The 26,895-nt window shown below is 46.7% G+C and overlaps 1 protein-coding gene across 1 annotated transcript in view; it reads right to left on the bottom strand.

Annotated features, from left to right (window-relative positions):
• Positions 1 to 26,895, bottom strand: part of CECR2 (CECR2 histone acetyl-lysine reader) — a 96,202-nt gene that overhangs the window by 6,441 nt on the left and 62,866 nt on the right. Inside the window, exons 3-14 of the mRNA XM_086755717.1 lie at positions 18,591 to 18,774; positions 17,772 to 17,911; positions 17,146 to 17,250; positions 16,490 to 16,539; positions 13,995 to 14,164; positions 13,186 to 13,263; positions 8,233 to 8,389; positions 3,552 to 3,681; positions 3,221 to 3,258; positions 3,038 to 3,129; positions 2,625 to 2,751; positions 824 to 1,251 (exon numbers count right to left, since the gene is read on the bottom strand). Of these exons, the coding sequence (XP_086611843.1) occupies positions 824 to 1,251; positions 2,625 to 2,751; positions 3,038 to 3,129; positions 3,221 to 3,258; positions 3,552 to 3,681; positions 8,233 to 8,389; positions 13,186 to 13,263; positions 13,995 to 14,164; positions 16,490 to 16,539; positions 17,146 to 17,250; positions 17,772 to 17,911; positions 18,591 to 18,774 (1,699 nt within the window). The remainder of the gene's footprint in view (positions 1 to 823; positions 1,252 to 2,624; positions 2,752 to 3,037; positions 3,130 to 3,220; positions 3,259 to 3,551; positions 3,682 to 8,232; positions 8,390 to 13,185; positions 13,264 to 13,994; positions 14,165 to 16,489; positions 16,540 to 17,145; positions 17,251 to 17,771; positions 17,912 to 18,590; positions 18,775 to 26,895) is intronic.

Genomic DNA, 26,895 nt, shown 5'->3' with positions numbered 1-26,895 from the left:
ATCACTAGAAGCACTCTAAAAATTTTGTTTGATCTCTAGCTAAAAGGGTGAGGGGTAGCCTGGATCTCAGAGGAGCAGCTGATACACCACATCATGAGACATCACTGGTTAAAATGGAAACGACAGTGAAAGACGGGTGAGGAACAGCCCAGGAGAGGCGGAACAGGTGGTGTTCAGAGAAGAAATGTTGGGCTAAAGGGAGGTCACTGCTTCAGTCCAGGGTGGCCTTGTGTTTGGTTTCATTTACTGCTTTTATAAATACTCAAGGAATGAAATGCAGAAGTACACAGATGGCACAAAGTTACCAGGCATCTGTAAACGATTGAGACAAAAGAAGACCAGCTTGTTCAGCATCATAAGCTGGAGGTCGAGAGAGGAAATGTGACTGCTTTCCATGCACAATGGGGTAACTTTCCAAGGAGAGAAGAGAACTGGGGGGAGCCAGGGCTGGCTCAAGCCCACATGGGGACATGCTGGCCATAGAAACATTAGGCCACTGTTCCCAGCTAGTGTGGCAGCAACCTGGAACAGCCTCCACTTACTCTGTTTTAAGAGTAGCTGGAGATGCAAACGTAGCTATTTTGTATGTTATTTCCAATTCTCATGTTCCTCAGAAAGCTACACAGAGACCCAGTAAGACTGAACTGTACCAGTTTAAACTTAAGGAAGGAAAAGGTTCCGTTACAGAAACCATAGCCTTGCCCCTTAATCTCTGGAAGAGGATTCTTGACACATGGTAGGGATTTCACAGGAGATACATTCCCCTTTACCTCCCTCCCTCTGCAGGCCTGATTAGTGAAGAACAGCAGAAACTGCTCCTTACCATCTGGCCAGGATGTGGCACAGGGCTGGGCATGCCGCCATACTGCAGAGAACGAGGGAAACCTCGCCCATTGGAAGGGCCCACTTCTCGAGGAGGCTGCACTGGGTTGCCACTTGGATCCTCTGCAGAGGTCAAGGAGAAGGAGGAGGAAGAGGAGGAAGAAGCTGGAGCCCTGGAATTAGCTCGATATGGTGGAGGTTTTCCTCCATTTTCCAGGCGTTGCTGCCTCTTGCCTGGTCCTTCTGAGTCTCGTGACCGAGTCCAAACACTGCCAGTGCTAGAGCGGCCAGTCCGCCGGGTCCTCTTCTCTCGCCTCCCATCTTCTCTGATCCAAAATTCCTCATCTGTGTCTCCATCTTCCCCAGGGAAGTGCTTCATCATTGCTCGGTGGAAACACCTCTCCAAGTTATAAGCCATCTTGGTATATTCTGCAGTCAAAAAACACCAACATCATCAGGGACAGGGCCTTATAGTGAAACAATTAAGCAACATCAGACTTTCCCGATCAGACGAATCATCTCCCCTCCACCAAGTTTCTTTGAGGAAGACTGTTGTTTATGTTCTTAAATTCCATAAGCAACACAGCATCAGATTTGTTGAGTAACCCCAGCAGAGGACAGGCACATAGGCATGATAAAGTACCATTAGTAGCATGGTTTGCAGAGTCAGCACTAACCCAGTGTTCCAGCACAGTGCCAAGAATTACATTACAAGAAGGATCACCTCTGCTCGCAGAGATGCGTGACCTGCACAGTTACCCAGCAGAGTGCCAAGAGAAGAAATGTGAACTTCCAGCAATGCTATTTGATTATATTCAGAGGTTTTTCTTGGAGTCGTTCAAATCTCTGCTGTACACAGAGGAAAATCAGCAAACATATTTATCCACGTGCGGTTTCTAAAGCACTTGCTGACTCTGAGACGAAAGCTACTGCCAATACCAGTGTCCCCATTGCGTCATTTCCACAGGACAGTTCTGCTCAGGGCTCCTACTTTTCATTGGAGTAGATAGGAAGGAAAAGACATGTGAGAGGTGTTAACCACAAGGGCTTGAAGGAAATGACTTTGCAGTCATTTCCACTAAACTAACCCAGAAGTTCCTCGGGAAATAGAGCTCTCCCAGTGGCAGTGCAGGAATGCTTTTATTGGGAGCCCACACCAACAAGGCGGGTAGCTCTAACTATTTTCCCTTTCAAGGTGGTGGCTGGTGAGACCCAGTCTGCAGTGATGACCCACCATATAGGAACTGATTTCTTACCTAAGCAACATGCAGAATTTTAATTGGCATGGCAATTAAAACCAGCATTTCCCATTTGCAGACTCGTGTTTTTCATTCAATAGCCAAGAAACCTAAAAACTACATTTCCCATCCAAAGGACTACAAACCTGATTCATTCCTCACTTTTCTGTGGAACTCAACAAACACTGAGAGCTAACCATACTCCAATGCTTTTCAAAGTCTGTGTTAGATATTATGAGAAAAAGGGGTGCACAGATACACAGAAGCATACGAAGGAATGAGCTCAGAAAGAAACAGACTTTCTTCTCTTTGTGTGTTCTGCCTTCACCATCTACCAACATGGGAGTCCCTTAGTATGCCATGCTCCAATTCAACATGACCAAATTGTGCTAAAACCCTCACTAAAACCCCAGGCCTTATTACTCCGGAACTTTTTCATTCAGCCTCACAAAAACACCCTGAAAGAGAGTAAGCACAAATCAAGTACTGGCGAGTAGGAAGAGATCACTGCTTGCTTTGGCTGAGCACTGCCAATAGACGAACTTAGCATCCTTCTGCTCTTACCACTGCCTTCACCATTGTACTTAAGACAGTTCCTGAACATGGTCTTCATATCGCTCACAAATTCTTCCTTGGTGCAGTACTGACCTCCATTCAACTTCTTCTCCATGCTAGAGATGTCCATGGGAGCCTGAAACACAACAAAACCTCCCTTCAGCTACAGCAAGTGTGGTGGGGCTTACAAAGTTAGCTAGCTTCCTCACAGAGAGGTGATAGGGAGCAGAGGCTGCTCTCCTGAGAAACAGCCTCTCATCTTTGGTTTCCTTGACTTGAAAGGCTAGAAGGGACTACTAGAACCATGCAGTTTGACTGCGCGGGTAACACAGTAAATAAAAACTTAAAAATACTTCCAAAAAACTACATCCCAGTCAACAAAATGCATCCATCAAGCTGGCTGGACCACTTTCCCTCCATACCTTAATGATCTGGTAGTAGTTGGGAGCATATGATTCATCGACGGGCTCCAAGAAAGGCCAAGAGTCCTTGTGAGCCTTTACCACATCTAGAACTGGCAGGAACAAAAGGAAGTTGAATGGTTACACATACGCACTCAAGGAATTATTTCATGCAAAGGGAAAAGCTGGGGCAGGAGGACTAACCTTTGTACATGGCTGTGAACTCATCATCCAGTTCAAAGCTGTAATGGGAAGCGCAACAGTGAATATGCACACTGAGGACATATAAGACATGCTCTCATACCTCATCTTCCCTTCCACCCCACACACAGTGCCACAGTCCTGACAAATAGGCCTCATCACAAACACTCCTCTAGCATGGACGAAATCCAGATGTTTCTCAGCTTACTCCTCACTGTTCTGCAAGCTCACTTCTCCCTCCTCATTCCTGTGAATGACCACACTCCTCTCCTCCCTGTACTCACTACATAAGCTTCAATGCACCCACACGCCGCATGCTCAGCTGCATACTCACAGATCCTTGGTCCTTCGCTCTTCCCTGGTAGGGGAACTGGGATCCAAGTGGGAAAGCTCAGGGGGGAGCTCTTTCCCCTGCGCCAGCAGCCAGGCTCGCTCTTCACGGAGCTTCCTCCTTCTGGCCCGTTCTGCAGTGGGGAGGGACGAGAGATGAAAAACCATTCAGCACTCTTTGTCAACAAGATCCTGCAGGGAAAATGAAGGCAGCTCCTGCAGCTCTCAAGAACTCCAGCAAAATGTTCTCATTCTTTCAGGAAAAGCAGCTACAGCACAGGAGCAGAGGAGACAAGAATACAGTGCACCATCACCATGCCTCTTCATTTTCCCTTGACATAACTATCAGTGATTTTGAAGCATTACTGTGATACAGATGCTCCCCAGCCAGCTTCCAGACAAATTCCTGACTACAGTGTCGTTCAAAGAGAGAAGTTCAACACAGTTCTAGGCATTGATCAGCACTATGGAAAGAGCTGGCTTCTTAAGTTACCATCCTTCAGATGCTTCACCTCCAGCAGGTGAACTCAAGGCAGCTGATTTTGCACTGAAGTGGATGAAGAACAGTGCTGAGGGAGGTGTGAAGTTCTACCAGCTGGGTGGCAATGAGTAACTGGGATCATGAATATCCTCCACCACCGTGGCTAGCTTTGGGAAGATTGTTCAGGTAAGCCTTCACAGCCAGCAGCCAAAGCAAGCAAGCAAGCTGCCACACAGGAGGGCCACTGGGACAGCTTTAGTTTAAGAGGTGAGAGACAGGAAGAAGCAACTCTGGTAATATAACCTGTGGTCTGCAACCAGACAGCTGGCTAACAGATTGCTTCATAATAGAAAGTTTATGGCCTCTTATGAACCTAATTTCCTTTTTCTTATAGGAAATCTGAATTCATTTGACTTGCTAAACACCTGTGGTTGTACCAGCTTTCTGCAGGAGCAGAATCCTGTGAAAGTAATGTTCAAGGAGAGATGTCACAGGAGTAACACTCCAGAAAACAAGTCACAGCAGAAGAACACCCGGAGTGAAAGAAAGATGGGGGAGGCTTGGCTAATACTCTCTAGCAGAGGCTCCAGCTCTAGAAAATGACAAAAACTCAAGAAGCACCAGCTCTGGTGGAAGATTATTAATTTGCTGCTGTGTTGGTTTTGTGTAGCGGGAGGGCTACAGTGGCAGCTTCTGCAAGAAGCTGGAAGAACTTTCCCCTTTGTCTGGTGGACTTGGCTGGGTCTAGGGAAAGAAAGCGAAGAAGCAGAAACAGGGGCAAACAGGAGGAGGTGCAAACCTTGCAGCCCTCACCTTCTGGCCTCCCATCAGGCGGCCAGTTCTGGCTGAGAGAAGTGGAGAGAGGAGATGAGAAGAGAACCTGAGAGGTGTCTGCCTGAGCCTGACTGTGAAGAATTTACTGTGAGAGGAATGGCTGCGGACATGAAGGTCAGTGAAGAAGGAGGGGGAGGAGTAATGTTGCTCCTGACAAGATTCCCCTGCAGCCTGTGGTGATGACCATGGTGGAGCAGGCTGTCCCCCTGCAGCCCATGGAGGTCCACAGAGGAGCAGAGATCCACCTGCAGCCCGTGGAGGACCCCACAACAGGGCAGGCAGATTTCCAAAGGAGGCTGTGGCCCGTGGAGGCCCTGTGCTGGGGCAGCCTGTTCCTGAGGGACTGCTCCCCGTGGAAAAGGACCCATGCTGGAGCAGTTCGTGAAGGACTGTAGCCTGCGGGAGGGACCCCCCGCTGGAGCTGGGGAGGAATGTGAGGAGTTCTTCCCCTGAGGAGGAAGGAGCGGCAGAAAATGACACGCGATGAACTGACCGTAACCCCAACTCCCTACTCCTCCCCTGTGCCATTTAGAGTGGGGAAAAGGTGGTAGAGATAATTTTAAGTGAAGTTAAGCCCAGGAAGAGGGAGCAGTGGGGGGAATTTTTTTTTTGTTCTCTCTCTCATTATCCTGCTTTGGTTTTAATAATAATAAATTGAAATAGTTTTCCCCAAGTGGAGTCTGTTTTGCCCATAACGGTAACTAGAGTGATCTCTCCCTGTCCTTATCTCAAACCTCAAGCTCTTTGTTATATTATGTCTCCCTGATTCCCTCAGAGTGTAGGGAGAATGAGTGAAAAACTGCGTAGCTTGATCCCTAGTAGGGCTAAACCATGACAACAGCCTTACTTTGTCAGTCAGAAACAAACCTGGGATGGAGGTTGATGGCACGAGTAAACTAGGAACAGCTACAAGGTGGGTACTTCCAGGGAGGCCCATGGCCAGGTATGTCAAAGACTGGTAAAAAAGTCCAAATTTCCCCTTACTCTGAGTAGTACTGAAGCTGAGAGGACAGAACTTGCATCTAAGATGTTCTACAGAATCTATCATTATCTATTACAACATTTAGTGATGAGAAGTCCAACAAACTGCAGCTAGCAGTTTGTCCAAGCACAGTTTAGTATTGCATGCTTCTTTTATAAAATTAGCATCACTTAAACATCCATAATAACATCATCTAAGTGAGAAAGCTGAGAAAAACACACGGTGATGATTTGGACAGCAAAAAGAAAACCTCATGGCAACAGCAACCAAGAGGTAAGGTGATGTAGATTTTAGAAATCTATCAATGCCTGCTCAGGATCTGACCTGGTAAACTGACAGCAATCAGAGAACACTACCCTGGCACCAGACTGAGGTTCAGTCAGGATTAATGGCAGATCCCTCTTCCACAGCATGTTATTAATACAACATGTTAAATATCACTGGCAGATCTCATTGTAATGCTGTTGATATGGGTTGTGTCCTACCCACCAACTTTCAAAAGCTAATCCATGTCCTAAAACATGCCTCAAACAGCTAGACTAGAAAGTCATATATGTCAGAGGTAATGTTGGAGCAGCATCTGGGAAGAGAACTGGGAAACTCTAACCTGCTGTTGTGGTAGAAATCTAGAAAGCTGCTTTAACTCATAAATTCAGGAAAGTACAGATGGGCCCAGCAGGAGGCTCGCTACCTGGGGTGTGCGTTGGAGTGGGGGGAAGTGAAATTCCAGACTGGAAACAGGAACATGATCTAAAACAAGCATACAGTCCAAAAGTGAGAAGCAGGTGAAGTGCTGATGAAGTTCATCAGAGAGCAGACATTTCACCTTATGTCTCACATCACCTTCTACAGATGACTTAAAATTAATGTGAAATCCCAAAAGAACTGCAAAATACAAGAAAATCTTTGTTGCCTTAAAATATCTGTTGACGGATGTCCAGTTTTAACAAGTCTGAACCAAGCAAAACAAATGACTTCATTTTCAAATCATTTTCTGTCCATCCTAAGAACTGTCATGAAAGTAAATGCTAACGGAGGGTGTACTGAGCAATATACCTATATTGCTGAGCACACCCTCCAACCTATGCCAGTTTCTTTGAGTGGCTCTGGTGCCTTTGCATCAGATGATATAGTGATTGCATTTACCCAGAAAAGGACATGGGTTATACCAAAACAAGACATTTTACAGGTTCGTTTATCTTTGCAGCTTTTCTGGAACTTCAAGATTAATTTTGTCTATACAGATGGAGAATTAAAGCACAGAGAATATGCAATTTGCCAAGGTGAAACAGATATCTGTGGCAGATATGGAAGTTGGATGATTCTTAGTTTAAAGCACAGGATTAGCTAGGATGGAATAGATGAAGGCCAAGCAAGTAATTGGATTTTCTAAAGGTTAGAAAGGTAAGCAGGTAAAAGAAACTATTCTTAGATAACATCTGGTCTGCCACCAAACATCTGGTAGCAGACTGTTTCATCTTGGAAAGTTCACAAGGTTTGCATGAACTTAATCTTTTTTTCCTTTTCTGATTCTTTACCCACTTAAGGATTCATGATACTGATACTGCCACACATTACCACCACAGTTTTCTGAAGATGTTAAATGTTCCATTTCCCTGGAAATACAACAGCCCAGCCAGACATTGCAGCAAAAACAGCAGATAAAGAAATCCCAACTACAGAGGTTGACAGAGAAAAGGTGGTCAGAAATGAGCCTGCTCTTAGACACCAGTGCCTACATGTACTGGCTGAACGCCTACTGCCAATGTCTCAATCTGACGTACTAAACACAAGACAGTTGTTTCTTGCAGAACAGCTTAAATCAACATTTAATTCAAAACCACGGAAAAATAAGACCAACACCTGAAGTTGCCACCTGCTAGTGTTCTACTTAGTCTGGTCACCTCATCTTTAGTTCTCCAATTGAAGAGACCGGTAGCATTATAAAAACACTACTCCCTCTTTGTCCCCTTCCCTTTCTCCTCAAAGGTCTTTCCTTAGGCCAAAAGGACTACATACTATTTAGCAAGAGCAAAGCCAGCTAATCCTGCACACAGGGAAATTCGTGAGGAGGCAAGCAGAGAGACACAAGAGAACTGAGGAACAACATGAATAGCAGGCAAAAAAAATACAGCTAGGGCAAGGGAGAAAATAAGTGTGATTTGAGGAAGAGGGCACAGCTGGAAGGTTCACTAGAGAACAGTCACCAACACCAAGAGAGAGGCACAGAGGAAAAGAAACTACAGTAAAGGCAATTTATCTGAGGTAAGAAAAGATATTCCCGCTAGCATGTCTGGCAGGAGAGGAATGCAAATGGCAGATGTTAATTGAAGATCTCAATCTTGGCTTTGAAAGCTTCCGCCCCTGCTTCACACTGGCTGCACATACCTTCCACTGCTTTGACCTTCTCCTCCATCTCTCTCTTCCTCTCCTCCTTTAGCAGCTGCTCCTGCTCCCTCTTCTGCACTGCTATAAGGATTTGGCGCTCCTCCTCTTCCTCCCTGCGCCTCTGCTTCTCCATCGAACTCAACACATTCGGGTTTACCTGTGACAAAACAATACACCAAAAACTGTAACACATTGGCTTATTCAAGTCTGAGCAGAAGCAGGTTTACTCTGAGCAAGTGTTAAAGCATACCTACAATAAATAGCTGGGGGGGGGGGAAGAAAAACGGAGAAAAAAGGACTTATACATATGAATTCTCAGATGAAAAGCAACATGTAAAGGAAAGTTATTTGTCAGGCAATGAAACCCTACTGATGCAAGGACAAAGGAAGGAGAAGTGATGGGTTAGACAAACTGCCACTTCGCCGGAGACGCACCATATGAATTTCCCTTCTGGGCAAAGGATTTGAGCTGTTGACGCCCCCATACTATACCTCTACCCCTTCTGGCTAGCAAAGCCCTGAGTTGCAAGCATGAGCATAAAGGACTACTCTGCCAAACCTGGCTCTGCTATAAAACACAGGGTACTTAGGATAGGAAAACAGACTGGTACAGCCTTGCATCAAGGTATCGTTTGGAGTGTTTTCCTTTCCTGTTCAAAATAAGGCTCACCTTTCTGTGTGCTAATCTCCCCTGAACTGGCTCTCACTTCTTTATTTGGACAGTTTTCCTGCTGGGTCCCCCAACCAATTTTCTCATTCAAGGACACCCGGCTCTTTATTGCCCCACTTCCTCACCTCCCCACTGTCAGCAGGCTCCAAGGCTCTGTTTGATCCTACAAAGACTGCAGGCTTCCCAGACCAGGGATTGCTTACTCCTATTTCTCCACTAAAGTGCGAGGTATGTATATGGCAGTGTGGAATTACTTTTATCAGCTTAATTTAATTATAAGACAAATGAATCGGCCACCCACTAGCCACTCCCACATCTTTTGACTTCTGCAAGACCAAGATATGTGTGCCTTATCAGCAGGGAATATCGACTGAAAAAGAACAATGTGCATACAGTTTTCTCCAGCTTCATTTTCATGGAATAACCAGCAACCACCACTTAGGCAGAAGGCATTTCCTGAGGATTAGCAATCAGCTGGGGTCCCTTGACTGCTGCTCAGACCATCAAGTTCTCCAGGCCCATTATTAATCCCTAGAAAAAATCTGGCACCATGATTACTATTTTGTCCTTGTTTCATTGCCTAGAAGTGGAACCTCAGAGTGTTTTGATAAATGCCTAGAAGTGCTGTCTGGTTTCACTGTATGCTCATTCCCCCTCTGCCTCCCCTTCCCCTAACACAGCACTGCCCTGCAATCTCTCCTGCAGCGCTCTGTGGATGAGCATTGTGTATTATCTCCCCATTTCCAGCAGCAACTATGTATTAAGAAAACTATGCTTCAACCACCAACAGCCACGGAAAAGTGTCCAAGAGAGGGTGATGGGACTCTTGACACCATTAGGACCACATCCTGCATATAGGGACAGATTGGACAGCAAAAACATTTATTCTGTGCTGATCCTTTTTAGGCAAACCCCACAGCACAATTTCACCACAAGGGAACTGTGCCCATGTTCTTTTCCATTTCAGATCATTGCCAAATTATTAGTACTTCAATCTTCTGCTGCCTTCCTAGGGAAACTATTCTGTGAGTCCACGTGCCTTTACGTTAGCCAGCTTCTCCTCACATTCAATCTAAAGTCAATTTCTCATCCTCTCATTCCATCCAATTATTCCTAGTTACGCTCTCTGGGCAAGCACGTATTCTTCTCTCCTTCAGCCACATTCAAGCCCTTATGGGCTTCCTCAGATACTTACACAAAACTCCCACGTTTCTGTAATTAGGTTAAATGTTTCCTTATAAAGCAATCCTTCCAGCTCCCTAATCATTCTAATTGTCTTTCTCAGACCTTTCCTCCAAGTCATCAATATCCAAACATCAGGATGCCCAGGACTGAAGCTGCTGTGCCAAGTGCAAGCTGCCAAGAACCTACAGAACTGGGTTCTACATTACCACTTTTGAGTCTTTTCATATCCCTTTCTCAGCCACTCTGCCATCCTATTTTCTACTCATGCCCTGCAAACATCTTCCTTTTAGGCCTGATCCTGATCATCATCAACCAGTTTTCCCCTAACTTTCTTGCTGAATCTTTAAATTGCAATAGGAACCAAAAAAAATCAGGTTCTGCAGCAATTAGGAGGAGAAAGAAGTGAGCAAGAACCAACCACCAGAAGTTCGTACACCAAGATATTTTATTGAGGATGTGACCATCAGACCACCAGCCGGTAGATCTAAGCCAGGCTGGCATGCCACACTAATTTTTTCAACTGTTGGTACACAAGTCAGACTTTCCTTTTCCCTGGATTCATACAGCTTCCATCATTCATGTCCTATGGCAACGTGAACATAACATGCAAGCTGCAGTGCTCACACCAGGATCTCTCCAAGCCTGCAAGGTGCATTCAACACCCTATACTGTAATGGCGCGACACAGAATCCATAGCTCATTCCACACGAACCCACCACAAATACGGCATCGGCAAAGCAATGGGACAATTTGAAGCAAAGGAGAGGATGTCATCCTAGCAGATCTAGGAAGAGAAGAAAAGGGAAAAGCAGAAACCACAGGCGCAGTGTAGTAAGCATCAAGGACTGCAGTAGATGCCTGTGACAACCGCACTCGCTCCCTGCAGCGCTTGCAGGGAAAACAGCCTGATTTTCTGAGAGACCAACTGCCTGTTGCCCCACTTCAGCCCACTGGGGATGAAAGTGCTCAACTCAGGGTTAAAAAAATAAGCAAACACAAACAAGTAAATTCCTCTTAGATGTGATGGAAGCAGATGCCTACTGGAATGATAAAAACAAGAACCCAATGCAAATTTAACTTCCTAACCGAAGAAGTGGCAAAAGGATGTTTCTCCAGCTTCCTCCCCATTTGGAGGATAAAAAACACCCCTCGCATCTGCGACCGCAGCATCACCGCCTCCTTCCCTCCGCCAGAGAGCACTCCAGGACACAACATCACTGCCTTTCCGCCCCCCAGGACTCCGAAAGGGCCAAACTTCTGCCTTTCGCTTTGCTCTCCAGACAGTGGGTATCAGGCTTCAGGGGCAGAAGGCCAGGAGGTGCGGGTGCCCCAGGCACCCTGGCCCCTCACCCTCCAAACCTTCCCTGCTCCGATTTCCACAGCGCTGCCCTAATGAGGGTGCTGCTCAGGCAGCTCTTTAATGAGGAGCTAATCTGAACCACCTGTTGAGAAATCCCTCACAGGATTAGGATCCTACGGAGCAGTTATATCTCGGACCGAAGCAGCATCCAGCAAGTCGGGAAGAAGGGGTCGCCCCTGCACGGGGCTGAGGTTTTTTCTCCCAGACTTGCCTGCTGCCCACCCTTCAATCAGCAAACAGGCCATCAGACATGCTGGCACCCTCCCTAGGTCCCTCGTGGCAGGGATGACTGCCACATCCTGCTAGGGAGCCCGCAAGAGCGTTGCCACCCTCGCAGTGGCCGGCTCGCCGTGCCTCAGCGCAGCAGGTGCCAGGAGGGCCCCCTGCTCGCTGGAAACGTTTCACTGGCCCACAGGCAGCAATTAACAGCCCTCTGCTGCTGCAGACCTGGAGCACCTGCGGTACTGATTAGCATCATTCAGGCTCCATGTGTTTCCCACTCCCCTCCTCCTCTGGGATTTCTGCTGCCTGTGAACAAACATGTGTCCCTGCGCTTCCTGCATGGTGGGCTTTGCAGAGAGCAATTCTGGCCCCAAACTGACCATCACTGGGGTCTTATTTTCCTCTCAGCAAGCTTTCATCTACAGCATGATGAGAGGTTCTTCCTTCCTTTTATTTATCTATTCTAAGTAATTATATTTATTGTGAAAAACTGTACTTTCTCCTTTGTTTTGCGGGAAGCCCTGACCCTGGCTCACGTGGAATATTCCCTGCAGTTTAATTTCCCAGGGTTTGACAAAACACCAGGTAACTATGTTTTCATTAAATCTACAGTGAGAGATTACGCCACAGCCTGATAGAATCAAGCCAATTTTTTTCCTCCAAAGCTAATCCCATGTTGCCTGACCAATTGCTTTGGGTAGCAGTTGCCAGTTCAAAGACCCCCTCATCTTCTCTGTACCATGCCCCTGGCTGTGCCAACGTGACCATTGGGGGCTGTGTGGTGAACTGGATTGGAAAGCTGATCTACGTTAAAAATAACTCCAACCAAAGAAAAAGGTTATATTTAACTCCAGTCATTTTCCTGGGTCTGGTTCACTGCACAGACCTGTAAGCAGCAGCGCTGTTACACTGATGTCGTGGAGAGGAGATGAGGGTGAAGAGGCACAGAAGGAGTCATTTCAGCTGACAAGGCTGCAGTTTGATAAGGATTTCTTTAAGCAGCCTAAACGGTGACTTCCATTTCCAGTTGGCCCCCTCCTAGCTCAGCTCCGTACTGCACCAGTCACTCTTCTCTCCTTCTGCACTATCTACACCCTCATGTGTTTGCAGCCTCACGTTTTCCCCTTGGCTGAATTTCTGTCATTTCCCTTTGTAAGCCGGTTCTTCTAGCCCTCTCATCCTTCTTCAACTTTTCTTTGAACTGCCTCAAATGTGCCAGCACTTTCATTGAAGTGGAATTCCCCAGACTGAACGCAGATTTCCATATGCAGCTGCACTGGAGTCGGCGGCGAGGCCGGTTACCTCTGCGATCCAGAGGGCAGCACCTCCCTGCTCGCCATAGAAACCCCGACTGTCAGCCTGCCTTTGATGGGCATTACCACCCATCTCTCTTTCAGCACAAGCACTTTCAAATGACTCCTTCCCACTGAATAGTGATGCTGTGGTTTATTTTTTCCCCCAGGAGGCATCTGCTCTTGCCTCCCTCCATCGTCCTCCCCCTCACACCCCCCCTCACCTCCTGCTTGATTGGTTTGATGGGCTGATGGTCAGACATCCACCTGGGAGAAAACTCTGTCCGCTGCAGACGCTTCTCCTGAAACAGGGTTGAGGATTGAGGGAAGGAAAAAGAGAGTGGAGGAAATTAGGGCATATCGGTGATACTGGCAGGAGAAACTCTGGGGGCTAGAAGCAACCATGAAATCCCTATTTGCTTTACAAGGGTAGCAAACAAGCAAACTGAACTCAATCCAAGAACGTCACGCTGACTGCAGAGCCCATTTTACAAAGCCATCTAGCCGAAGGATCCTGTTCCAAATCTGTCCCACCTGAAAACATTCAGTTGACAGACAACACCCTTCTGAGTTTCAGGGCTCTGACATAAAGCTCAAGCAGACTTAGCTAGGACAGATAAAGCAGCCACTGCCCCATCAGCAGAGCCAGCTAAGAAACAGCAGTAAAAGTGGAGTCAGAGGCAGTTCGCACAGAAAAGCTAGGCTGTAAATCACAGCAGTTCAAAAGCAGACAGAGATTCCCTGCTAGCAGAAAAGGGACACAGAACGTGGCTGAAGACAGTAACCCCTTCAGCCGTCCTACCTAGGCTGCCGTGCAATCATGAACCAACCCTAGTTGTGCCGCTCCATGAGGGAGAGTCTTTCTCCCCATACACAAGCTAAGCAGCCCCTGCATCCATGACACTTGCAGGCTGGAGGTGGTGGGGAGCAGACAGGGTGAGGGCTGCTTGGATTTAGCTCTCCTTCAATCAGCAAACGTCCATGCTCTTGGAAGCGGTCAAAGAGAGGTAAACAGGATGTCATGTCTCCTCACCTTCTGTGCAATCATGTTGCAGATCTCCGGCAGGAAGTCTTCACTCAAGAGTTTGTAAAGCTGCCGCTCTCTAAGGGAAGTCCTCTCTCTGAAGCTCTCTGTGACCTGCCTCCACTCCTCTTCCGTCTGACACAGCAGCCACCATGTCCCACGGCCAGGCCCTTGGGACCCTTCAACAACATGAAAGGATGTTATCTCCACAGCAGTTATGACTAACAACTTTTCTTTATCCCTTCTCCTGTCCTCAGGACTCAGGAAGAGCAAAATATACTGTCAATGTCCACTGTTATGGAAACATGCTCTTTGCTACACAGACCCAAAGCTCTCTTGATCCACCAGAAGCACTGCTACCTCTCCTAGCGACACTGAAAGTGATGCCAAGACACAGAGGAAGTACACAAGTGAAGAAGTAATGGTGGCACTTTGCAACGCATGGGTAGCGTGACATTCCTGTAGAAAGCCTCCATTCCAGTTATGACAGACCAGAGAAAAGGATTTAATTTGTTTCTTGTAATGTTAGCCAGAGCAGGACATAGGGTAATGCAAATATCTGATTTAGTCTGGCAGGAGAATAAAAACATTGAAAATTAGTGTTATTTGAAATAAGTCATTCTTCTTTTTTTTTTTAGCACTGCAAACCTTTGCTGTGGTGAGTAAAACCTCCCATTCTCCCCAAATGAAACATTTTGTTTGCAGGCACTTGAAAGAACAGAAGAGGAAGTGAAGGACAAGCTTCATCGGGCTGCCAGATGAGGGGGAAATTACAAAAGTTCACATCTCATCCCTACTCGATCCAGAGTAGGATCTGAAGCAGATCTCCCACTGCTCTGAAGCATGTCCCAACTACCATGACACTCTGAGCTGTTCCGCCTTGTGTGAAACATTTGAATATTAATTGCGAAGGAAGGACTCTTGCCTTGTAGTTGGAACACCCACCTGGAGAAGGAGAATGTGGTTGCTGCTCCACAAATGTTTACACAGGTCAGAAAAGTCTCATGGGTTGCAACTTGCATGCTTTTGCCCCAGGACGCTCTCTAAGCAAAAAATGTTTTGGCCTGTTTTTGGGGAGGGGGTAGATGTCAGTTCAAACCTCTTCAGGCTAAGGGGTTCTCAGCTCCCTCTAGACTTTTCTAGAGCTAGTGACAGGCTACTGGAAAGAAAGCAATGGCCACTACCCCCACTGGCAAACATGCATCTTCAAGCATTTTCAAGCAAATTAACTAGGAAAAATATAAGGAAGCAAATAACAGAGCCCTTTTCTTTCTGAAACTGACCTTGGGTCCTTTGTGGATTTGAGCTGCCGGTGGCTCCAGCACACAAGCTATCAGGTTGCCCCAGGAAGACTGGAGAAATGCAGCCTCCTTCCAGCCACCTGCCCTCTGTTGGAAACCTCCGCACCACAGTAGTGGCACAAAGCAAATGTGTGCTAGCTCCAGGTCACAGGCCAGCATACAGCTTAACCTGCCCTTGGCTTCAGTTCAAGTTAACATACTGGGCATTGGTAACTGAGATGGTGAAGAACCAACCATGTGCTGGTTTCTGCTGCCCTGGCTATGCAAAGAAGTCCCCTGCCCACCTGCAATGGGGAGCTTACCTGCACGCTGACCCTAGAGCTTGTCCCTTCGTTTCCCCTTCCCTTGCCAGCTGCCTAAAAGTGACTCATTTCAAAAGTAACCAGGACTAAGGCACTGCTTTGTGCCACCAGAAGATTACGCCACAGCCGAAGTGACACAATTTGCTGGAAGACAATGATCTGATAAAATCCCCAGTGTCTCATGCACATTGCTCCGGCTCTGCCACTCAGCTCCAGAGCAGCCGCCAGGAAATCTGAAGACAAAGGGTGAAGGCAAGGAGGCACTGGAAAGACAAGGCCACCCTTGCCTTTTATTGTGGGGCAACGCTAACCCCCTGGGTTATGTGGAAACCAATGGATCCGCATATATGACAAATGAGTCCCAGCCTCCTTGGGCTCACTTTCACCTCCAGCTCTCTTTTTCTGCTTGCCTCGTTAACCCTTAGATAGGTATCCCCAAGACATATTTTACCAAGCTCAGCTACCCAATGGCCACTAGGAAGGAGAGGTGAGGAGAATCAAAAAGGTTCTTCCTTCCCTGTCTTGGCATCACTGACCCCACTCTCTTCCCAGTTCAAAATAACGCACCTGCTGCAAACATGGGCTGGTGTTCACCTCATCCTTGGAGAAGCAAGGACCATTCACAGTCCATTTCATCAACTTTAGTGAGTAGGTGGGCCCCCAAGGCCTAGTGTAACTCAAGATGTTATGTTTCTTCATCCCAAACTAATCCATGATAAGATAGGAAGCCTGCAGGTGCCCAGGCTCCCAGCTGAAAAACAGCCTGTAATGCCAACCCCTCCTTCCAAACTCAGCCCCAGCCACCAGCGGAAAGACTCTCCCTTTCCTGAGATCTCTCTGGGATAATTTAAGAGCCATGTTAGCTGATCATATCAACCCTGACCTCGCAAAATCTCTTTACCATTTCTTATCTGAGTCTCACGGATTAGCAAGTTCTCTTCTGCCTTCTCCCTACCAAAAAAGAAAGAAAAGGAGTGATACAATAAATACATTACTGAAATGCAGGCACTTCTGAGGAGAAGGGTGAGGGACGCAGCAATTAGTCAATGCACAGCAAAACCATGAAAAAAAGCAGTGTGCAGAACAAGTTTGATATATATATTCACATATATATTTATCATAGCTTCATAAAATTTTAAGAAGTGAAGGGTGCAGGCTGGAATTTGGCAAGGACAGTATTTCAATTCTTACGGGAAGCATCCCAAAATCTATACTGACTCAAGTGGTCAGGATTTTTGGCTTCAAGTGCTACGCAGTGAAAGCTTTCTTTATCAGGAGCCTATCCCCTAGCACAGCATGGAGGAACTGCATCCAAAGTGAGGCAGCTGAAGAGTGATACCCACTGTTTCACCAAACTTGGCCTCCAGCACAGCCACAATTTTCTTTGGAGAGTGTTCAAAGTGTCAACCAAGTCTGAGCTTGCTTCACGTCAGAGATGCATTGAAATTATGGCTGCATGGTATATACATACTTATTGGGGGAACCCCAGAAGTACATTATACTTCCCTCTGGGAACACGTGCATTTTATGTGTATTATAGGAACAACCTTTCCATACCTCAGCAAGTTTTCTTCCAGTAGTTTTTTCCTCTTTGGAGGTCGCCCCCGTCTCTTGCCCGTTTTCCCAGGAACATTTGGGGTGTTTGTCTGCCCCCCGCATCCCCTGTGAAATGGCAAAACCACCATGAAATATCTGCTGAGCAAGGGAACTCTGGCTGGTAGGATAGGAGAAGGGCAGGGAAATCAGAACAGCTGCGAGGAACCCAACCAAAGGAGGGATTAAATCAGAGCAGCAATGGGATAGGGAGGGGAGGAGAGGAGTGATTCCCACTGGCTGGGAGTCTGATCTGGGAGCCGCCGGCACGGTGAGGGGCAGACGGAGAGGAATGTGGTGGGGCAGGCAGCATCGCTCCCACAGCAGGTTCTCCTGGTGCCACAAAGGCTGCAGGCTGGCTCCGACACAATGCGTGACATGGGGCAGCTCACAGTCTGCTTGGCAACTCCAGTCTCGCCCTGCACCGTCCCAGCCCTCTCCCAGGCTCCCCTTGTGCTGCTGCATGGTCCCCCCTGCTGCCCCCCGACACAACAGCAGTCAGATGGAGTCACCTCCAGCCAGGCTGGCTGCGCCACTCCCCTCTCACCCCCTGCACCCAGACATGGGGGGACATGATCGGGGCCCATTACCTGTCTGGAGCCAGCTCTCCGTTGGTTTTCCCCTGCACTGGGTCCTCCTTGTACATCCGTGTGCCGTAGAAGTACCAGTACAGGGCACCGCTGCTGTCCTCGCCCAGCGGCTCCACACGGAGACTGTCGGCGTCCAAGCCCTGCACCCACCGGGAGCCCCCCGCCAGACGGTGACAAGTTGAAAAGCGGCCACATTGTCACACAAAATATGATGGCACCCCTCCGCAAACACCTCCCTCCCTCCTTCTCTCCCACCATGCCACAGCAGCAGTGCAGCTGCTCCTCCAGGCTGAGCTGGGAAAATGTTACTCCAGAGGGAAGGTGACGTTCGCGCTCTGTCCAGGGAGGGATTTAGATTGGCATCTCTAATTTGAATGGCCTCTCTCATTTTAACATTTCATCTCTGGTGCTCCTGACAGGGAAGGCCTAATTAGCGCTGGCGACAGTCACACACAGCCCTGAGAAGCTCCTTCCCCCACCTCCCTGCCACCACCCTTCCCCCAGCTCCCCCAGTACACTTCAGCCCCATCCTTTCATCTCACACCATGCTCAGCAAGGCAGTCTCGGCTCTTACAGCCCTGCCATTACAGTTGGAGCATCTCCAAATTCAGTCTTTGCAGGAAGAGTAGCCAACGAAGCCAATTTACTTAGCGACTCCTGTGTTACAAATAGATCCATGCAGGACAAGGGCCCCAAGAGCAGTCCTGTGTACTTAAAATACACTTAATAGCATCAACCCTTCTCTTCCCAGGAAGATTCACTGATCTGGCTCAGCTCCTGTGGCCACACCGTTTCCCCCTTCCCTGCTGCCCAAAGCACCTTGAGGAGGTCGAAGACATCATCTGCATCGAGGCGGTAGTCACAGAGACGGTGCAGGATCTCCACCCGGGTGCGCAGGGGCAGCTCCTGGAAAGTGGACTCCCGCAAAGGGTTGGGTTTCCCTTCCTCCAGTTCCCAGCGGTAGTTGATGATGTCCTCCAGGTAGCTGTGAAATGTCTGGGATCTAACCAAGGAAACAAAGTCCCATACACTCACTGTAGTTGGTCATGCCAGAAACACCTGATGCAACCAAGCAGCTTGAACAAATGCAACACAGAGACAGCTGACACTTGAAGGAAAACCATGCCCTGCGACAGCTATGGTTAGCTGCAGCTTTGTAACTCAGGTTCCTAAAACACAGCAATCTCATTGCAACACCACAAGATTTCACAGTATACACATACTGCTGACAGGACGCTGTGTTACTATTATTTCTTTCCAAGCTGGAAGAACAAGCTAAACGTGATCTCACCTCAGCCTTTTTCTACCTCAATGGGCAGAGCCCTGTGCTAGCGCCAGCAATGACCCTTTACTAAACCAGGATGCAACGAAGTAGATGAGTCTGATCCCCTTCCACCTGTCCCTATTTAAAGTGGACCTCCTCTTCTTCATTTGCTCCTCACATCTGCCATTGCCAAGTGCTGCTCCTCTCTGCCTCTTAAGTAGTTTTCCATATCCTGGTTCAGCGGCTTGAAACTTTCCCTAGCTGACTGTCTCTGCCACCACCACCTCCTCTCTGCTCTGCTGCTGTGTGCTTCCCATACTCCTGTTGTGGCCCCCATTCTCGTCTCCCTCCGTCCCCAGAGGTGGTGCCGCTTTCTGCCCATACCTCCCCAGATGGGTCTAGTAGGACACCTGCACGTGGCTTTGACCCTGCCACATAACAAGAATAATTCCCAACATGAGCATGGCTCCCAAAAAGTGTTCTTCTCTCTAGTCTCCCAGATGATCAAGCTCAATACTTGCGCTCTTCAGAAACACTGTGACTAAAATAATCTCTCTCATTTACTAGCTGGGCCACATTAAGTCTCCCTTTGGTTGCCAGCATTTCACCATATAACCCAAGGAAACATACATTTCTTACCCTCATCTGGCCTTGAGGGTAAATGTCCCTCTCTTACACACCTTAGACTGCTGATGGAGCTTAAGGCTAAAAGAACTCCTGTCTATATTTTAATGAGACTTAAATCTTTATTCTGACTGCTGAAAATTTCAGGGGAAGGAATTAAAAAAGGCTGGTGAGGCTGTGTCCCTAAATACAAAACTTTCTTAAGATCTGTCCATATCACTTTGAGTCCTGAGACTTGCCGGGCTGTCTCAGCCTGCTCGAGTTGTGTACCCTGAGCACGGCAAAGGGGGACCCCCCCCCCCCACGCCCCAGCCATTCTTGCGCACACGGGAAGTCCATATGCCGTCAAGAACACGACTGGGTACACATTCCCACCAGCTCTCAAAAAGGCAGCTCAACTTGATAGGTTTTTGGCACAAACGGATTACTCTATATGATTAATGGAACCATGCCAGCACTACAGAAGTGCATTTGCCTGAGAAATTGCTAACTACTACAAAAGCTATTATTTTTTAACAAAGAGATAGAGGAGCACAATCCAACTGCAGGAAGATTGTTAAAAGTCAACAACAAGTTAGCTATTAGACAGGGAGGCTTCATGCATTTGGTAAAGACTGGACTTCTTTGCAAGGACCATGTCTGGACAGTGACTGCAAGAACGAAGGAACAGATGCCATATGATTCCTCAAGCCACGTCCACCTGGCAGCATTTCCCTTCTTCCTTGAGTAGAGAGATGTTGATGCTACCACCCTGCAGATCACTCCCCACCAGCCTGCTTCTTTCTGACGTCAAACACAAGCTGACCTCCCAGATATAACTCCTCTTACTGTATGAGTTTTACCAGCTCTCTGGTTGTATTTAACAACAGATGCCTGAATGTACCTGGATCTACTGCCTTCTGCAGCCTGCAGTTTGCTCTTTTCTGCGTGACACAAGCAAAACATCAGTATTTCCAAGTGTCATTGTTTTGCCCCACTAATAACAGTGATCAAACAAATGCAACTTGAAACAGTCCCCTATGCTCACAAGGTTCAGTCAACACAATAAAGGAAGACTGTTTAATGAAATTATTTCTGTGCTGTCTCAAGTATTAATTTTAGGGTAAAAACTACAGTAGCTATCCTGTTTTAAAATTAAATACTCAGTGCACAGTACACCTACCTGAAGTAGCTGTGCATTCCCACTGTGCCTTCCTCATATACCTCAAGACTCAGTCCACCTTCCAGCAAGGACTTCAACTTGGCAAAAAGCATGATACTAGGTTATCTTTATTGCCTTTTTTTTTATCTTTAAGAATGCTATTTGATCACACACAGTTTAAATATTAGATATTTACTAAAGCCATCGGATTAAAACAAACAAACAAACAAAGAGATCTGACTCTAGCTTTCAAGAAGAGAAACAGTGGTGAGAATATATTTTCCTGAAAGCGGGAAAGCAACACCTGTGTATGGATGCTTAGTCCATCGTAGAAGGGGAATGACTGTAAGCTCTCAGAGATCATCTGAGTTTCAGTCCCCCAAGTTCAGTTGCTCAACCCTGACAGAGCTCAAGACAGAAGATTATTTAATCAGACCTGATACGGTAGCTCTGGCTGTTTTCAATAAAATTAACTGAAAAAATAGTTTCCCTAGGATCCTGAAATACTAGTGGGTGACATGGGATGCCAGGAAGAAGCAACAAAAGTAATAGAGCTTTTTCTGCTCCCATTTTTCTGGCTAAATTTTTTTCTACCTAAAAAAAGGGAAAGGCGTATATCAGTCAGATACTTTTACCGCTTACACGAGTTCACTTATCTTGTTCTACCATTTTGGCTGCTCTCAAAGAAAACTGATCCAGGAAACCCCTCAATTCCAGAAGATCATCTGAAATCTTTGCCTGTGTAACTCTCATTCCCCTTGGGGACTGGCTCTGTTGACTTAGCCACTTATGTGAAAGTCAAACTCCAACCAAATTGGTTAACACTAGAAATTTCCGCCATCCACCCAGTGTCCGATACATTACAAGCTCTGTTCTTAAGAGTACTTTGAGTTCCTACCCCCATCAATTTTCAAAGACAGCTACTGTGCATTTGTCGCTTTGAATAAGGATAGAAATGAGAACCAGAGATGGGAACCATATGTCTCAAGGCATTCCCAATCACTCTTAATCTTACCCAATTTATATTTTCCCTCTTCATGGGAGCCGGCCTCTTTTCTCCAGACAAATGCAGGGTGCTTGTCTTCAACCTGTCTGCCACACCTACAGTTAGTCTCACTTAGCCTGTCTCTCTATTAAATTTCCCTTTGAAAAAGGCTTCTGAAACAGCTCCCTTGGTTTGGAGAAGAAAATCTGCAGGGAGCACAGCAATCTGTGAGAACCCTGCGCTTGGGGTTCTTCCCTGCACAAAGTAGAAATGCTCGGGACTAACTGTAAACAGTATTATCCATAATATTCAAAGAACCACAGACAGGGTCCAGGAGTGGAATGACCCGGATGCAGTCAAATATCCTTTTTTTCAAGCTCACAAATACAACAGTGATACACCTGCAGATGCGGCAAGTCCTATGGAGTCTCTGCTGCAGTTGAGAACCTCCAAAACCCTTTTTGTAGGTGGGAAGAAGGCAAGAAGGAGATCACTGAGATGACAAGACAGATGTAGCTCTTCTCCTGAGTTCCTCAGCATCACCAAGACTTGTAACAACACTTGACCAACAGAGGCCACGTTAAGTCAGCAATGTCCTTTCTCTACAAATTGGAGCATTCCTGAGGAGAATGGACTGTTAAATGGACACAGTCTGTTTCAGGGCACACATCCAAAGGAAAACCAGTTCTTCCATGAAAGTAAATTGGGGGTCCTAGAAACATTTTTTTTTTTTTTAAGTGTGAGACCATGGACCTCAATGCTTATCACCATATCTCAGCCACTTCTACTTCCCTCTGCCGTACAGCAAAAGCATCTTCCATACAGCTCATTAACCAAGGAAAACTATTACAGAGATCTCCTAAAAGAGGTCAGAAAAGTTACCCTGGAGTATTCTGTAACTATAAAACTTCATCCTTCCCACAGACTGTCTTTCTCCTCATTCCAACTTCACTAGCACCATTAATATTTCCGAAAACTTGGACAAAGTTTCCCTCACTTGCCACAACATCCCTTACTTTGCAGTTGCCACCCAATGTGTAAAGCAATTTGGATAGCTGTAGTGGGGAAGTGGTGGAATAGTACACATGTATCTGTGTGATACATCCCACATGGATGCAGGTGATTTCTCATGAGCCCAATGCAATTCTTGGTCTCATCCCTGGCTGTGCTCTGAAATCACAGGGTCGCTGTCAGAGGTCCCTACATTTTTTGCAATGATTAGAAAAGGGGACAAAGCTGAATCACACTGTGGTTGAAAGGTTTAATTATACATTGCAGACCTCTACATATACAAAAGGAAATCTGGGGCACAGGGAGGAATGCAACCTAGCACATCAGTGTCGAAAGGGAGGAACAGTGGCAGACAATCCACAAGAGTACAAGCAAGGCTGCAGCTCAAGTTGCCTGTGATCTTTAGTAGCAGCTGCTAAAAAGTCAGGGCATAAAGAAGACAGGAGCAAGTCAAAGGAGGGGCTCCTCCCCAACATGGGTATCAGCGTCCAAAACAGTCAGAGAAACGATACACCCCCCAAGAGCTCAGCGCCGCAGCCCGGCCATCTGCCGCCCGGCTGCCTCCCAAAGAAGGAGGTTTCTCTGTGCTCCAGGAAAGGGGAGCTGAGGACTCCTCCCCCTGCCTGGTGATCCCAATTCAGCAGTCTGCCTCCTCCATGGCTCCCCCTGCTCGCAGAAGAGGCATCCTTCCCATCACCCGGGGTTTTACTGCACAGTGCCCCACTGCCATGGGAGCAAGACCTCGTCTCGCTGCTCATCACCATACCTAGCTTCCCAGAAGGGGGTCTTTTGGAGACCTCTGGAAGAGAGGGTGAAAATGTCACGGGATTGATGGGATATATGGAAAAATTTGGTTGGAGCTTCTGGTCTGCACACTTGGGAGGGGACAGATGCACCTAGAGACCCCAGCCTCACAGGCACCCTGTAGGGCAAACTCAATGTGAAATGCTTTCTGAGTGAATCTGGCATCACTGGGGCTGGAATTATGTGTGTATACACACACTTTTTTTTTTTTTAAATCCTTGTGCCCAGAGGAAGTAGAGCCACTTGTGCTTTTAGTTTTAAAGTCTCCAAAGTAAATCAAATCTTGGCTGGGAAACTGTAAACAAAAGCAAGCCAAAAAAACAAAAGCAAAAACAAACACTGATTCAGTAAGAGAGTCCCTGTGTCACTCTGCACTTCCCGCAGGCAGTGTGCCATGGCCCGAGTGTGGAATTACTGTCACAGCACACTTCCCTAACTGGTCTATTGCTGCCAAGTTTGTTACAAGCCTCCCCCCTCTCCACTCTCTTCAAAAAACCCCTACTCCCTCCCGCCTCCTTAACCCTGTGGGAGTAAATATTAGATTAAAAAAAACCATTAGGGTAAGGAGTTGGAAATATTGGAGACCAAAATCTCTCAGTGATGCTCAGATACTGCTGGCACACACAGATAAGCCTTCTGAAAGTTCAGATGCCAAATAATTGCCTGGACCCACTAGCTAGAATATCTATCATGTTGACAGTGTTTTAAGTCTCTTGTTTCATTTAATTTACAAAATGCAACGGAAGAGTAAATACTGAAACGCTCTTGAGCTAAAACTGCTGGGAAAATGGCAAGCCTGACCTATGTCTAATCCCAGGCAGTATATTGTTCTGTATTTGAGATGAAAACCAAGAACCCTGACAAAACCAGAGGACAACAGAGAGCAGGAACAATAGACCTTCTCCACCTCCTGCCCAAGAGTAGTATGTGGGAGGAACATTGAAAACAAGACTGGGAGAGCTCAGACTTTCCCTCAAAGACTATTTAAACAGGAATAGAATTACCCTTGTAGTTCCTTTTACAGAGTTAGCCAAGTAAGAAAAATAATCATAGAATCATAGAATGGTTAGGGTTGGAAGGGACCTTCAAAGGTCATTTAGTCCAACCTCCCTGCAATGGAGATTATACTTCTGTCTGGTAAAAGCTTTAAAAGCTGAAAAAGACTTGGATTCCCTCAGCCACCCAGCACAAGCGTTGCTTTTACAAGGTTCTCAGTAATAAGTGAAAAAGACTTCTTGGGCATCTAATTCACAGCACACAAGAGAACTGGTTTTGCCTCTGTGATCTCTCTAGTTAAAAGAAACAACAACAACAAAAATCAAGGTCTTATCAGAACAGATGTTTTATCATGGAATTAATTTTATGGACTGAAGATATTTCACCTTATGGGCTGGCACCTTTTAAGTTCTGAATTGGCAAAAAGGCACCAGCTTGGTGTTGGGAGTCACTCAGGTGTTAATGAGAGCATTAACTGACAGATGGCATTCAAGATATTTCTCCCCTCTCCAATGAAGACAGCTTCTTTGCTGCGGCAAAGAAGAGATCAGAAAAGCTTAATTCTTAACAAGCGTACAATGCTTTGGCACAAAGCAAAGCCCTCTAGAAGGTAATGGGAAGGATTCAGGTTTTGCTGGGATGACCTCAGTCAAACATCATTAACAGGGTCAGGAGAAGCAAAGCCTATTTCAGAAGAAAAAAAAAATAATGTAAGGGCCCCCATGATCAATCTATCGTGGCTTGTCAGAAAGAGAAAGCTTAGGCTGCTGACCTTAGAAGCAATATGAGTTACTACTGCCAGCCTGACCTTGAGCTCCCATGTAACAATGGAGACTCTTTTTTTTTTTTTACTGTATTAATAAGCTTTCTTATCTGAGGTGGGGGAGGAAGCCTTATGGACCAGCTTGTACTTTACCTTCAAATAATTTACTCTACTGAGAAGCTAAGTCAGGCATGATGCAGGCAAAAAAAAAAGATACTACCTCATCCTCCTGGAAGAGAAAAGGGTTGGGTAGGTAGGGAGGTTCCCTGTTTCCTTCCAAGCCCTCTGTGTACAGCTCATTGAAAAGGCATGGAAGCCAACAGAAAGCACGCATTCCTCACACCATGGGCCAACTTGTCATCAGGTCAATCAGACTGGCAAAGGCTCAAGGGCCACAAGCACCTTGAAGGATCTCTCCTCAAAACACTTCACTGGAGCAGAGCAAAATGATGGAGAAGCTGGAGATCCAGGAATCATGACCTTAGGCTTTAACATTCACATTTCATTTCCAATTCAACTAGCAGTGCCACTAGCTGCACCACTGTCCCGCACCACTGGTGAGGACAGATTTCATGAATTCCAGCCAGGGACAACCTCGAGGGAAGCTGTGACTCCTGGCTACACCAAACTGGTGACAGACCTCAGTAAGGTCCAGCCCTGGCAGAGTTCTTGTGATGGAGGAAACAAACACCCAGGCTCACCCTGCTTTTCAGTGCTCTTTTTCGATTCATGCCTGGAGAAAACAAGCTGGTCTACAAGTGACTGTGAACAAAAGGAGGACAGCTGACATTAACGGACCCTGAATGAGACCACAAAATGGGCAAAAAAAAAATAACCCCAAAACTCAAACTGGACTACTGAAAGCTCCAGAGTGAAGTTCCTCCTCCCAGAGTCAAAAAGGCAGCAGAGATTGCTGGAGTACAAGACCATCACAAGGCACGTACAGGCCTGCCTCTTGTCCTTCACTGCTAGCTAGAACTAGTTTTCTGAATGCAGACATTGCCCAAACCTCAGGTAATTATGTGGTTTACCTGTGGGGCCATCAGAAGCACTGGCCGTGAAGGGGAGGAGAAAGACATCTGAAGAATCAAGTCGATGGATTGCACTGAGCTCTAAACACAATGACCTTTGTTTTCACAATTGCTGAACACGGGAAGACGTTCTACATTACAACCATGGTTTTGTTTCAAAGCATAAGGACAAAAAAAATAGCTGGTTAGCAAATGTTAAGTAGCAGTAGCTCTTACCTAAAGTCTAACTCCTGGATTTAGCAGTCTGAAATACGAGTGATTAGAGGTTTACATATCCATGAAAGATACACCCAAATCTCCCCAAAAGCAAAGGACAGCAGAGTAACTTCAGCAGTCTTGCAATTCCTGTTCCCTGCCCCTCAGTTGTCTACCCCATAACTCGCTTCCAGAGCTCAAAAGGTGGCACTGAGACCACCCTCAAGAATATGCTGAAAAGATGCTTTGAAAAGATATCAGGGTTCTGGACCTTTCCTCCAACATGATAACACAAAGTTAGGACAGGAGG

Source organism: Chlamydotis macqueenii, chromosome 1 (assembly GCF_036417535.1).
Source record: "Chlamydotis macqueenii isolate bChlMac1 chromosome 1, bChlMac1.mat, whole genome shotgun sequence".
Lineage (NCBI taxonomy): Eukaryota > Metazoa > Chordata > Aves > Otidiformes > Otididae > Chlamydotis > Chlamydotis macqueenii.
Note: the sequence above shows the minus strand (reverse complement) of the source record. Positions and strands in the feature narration are given on the sequence as shown.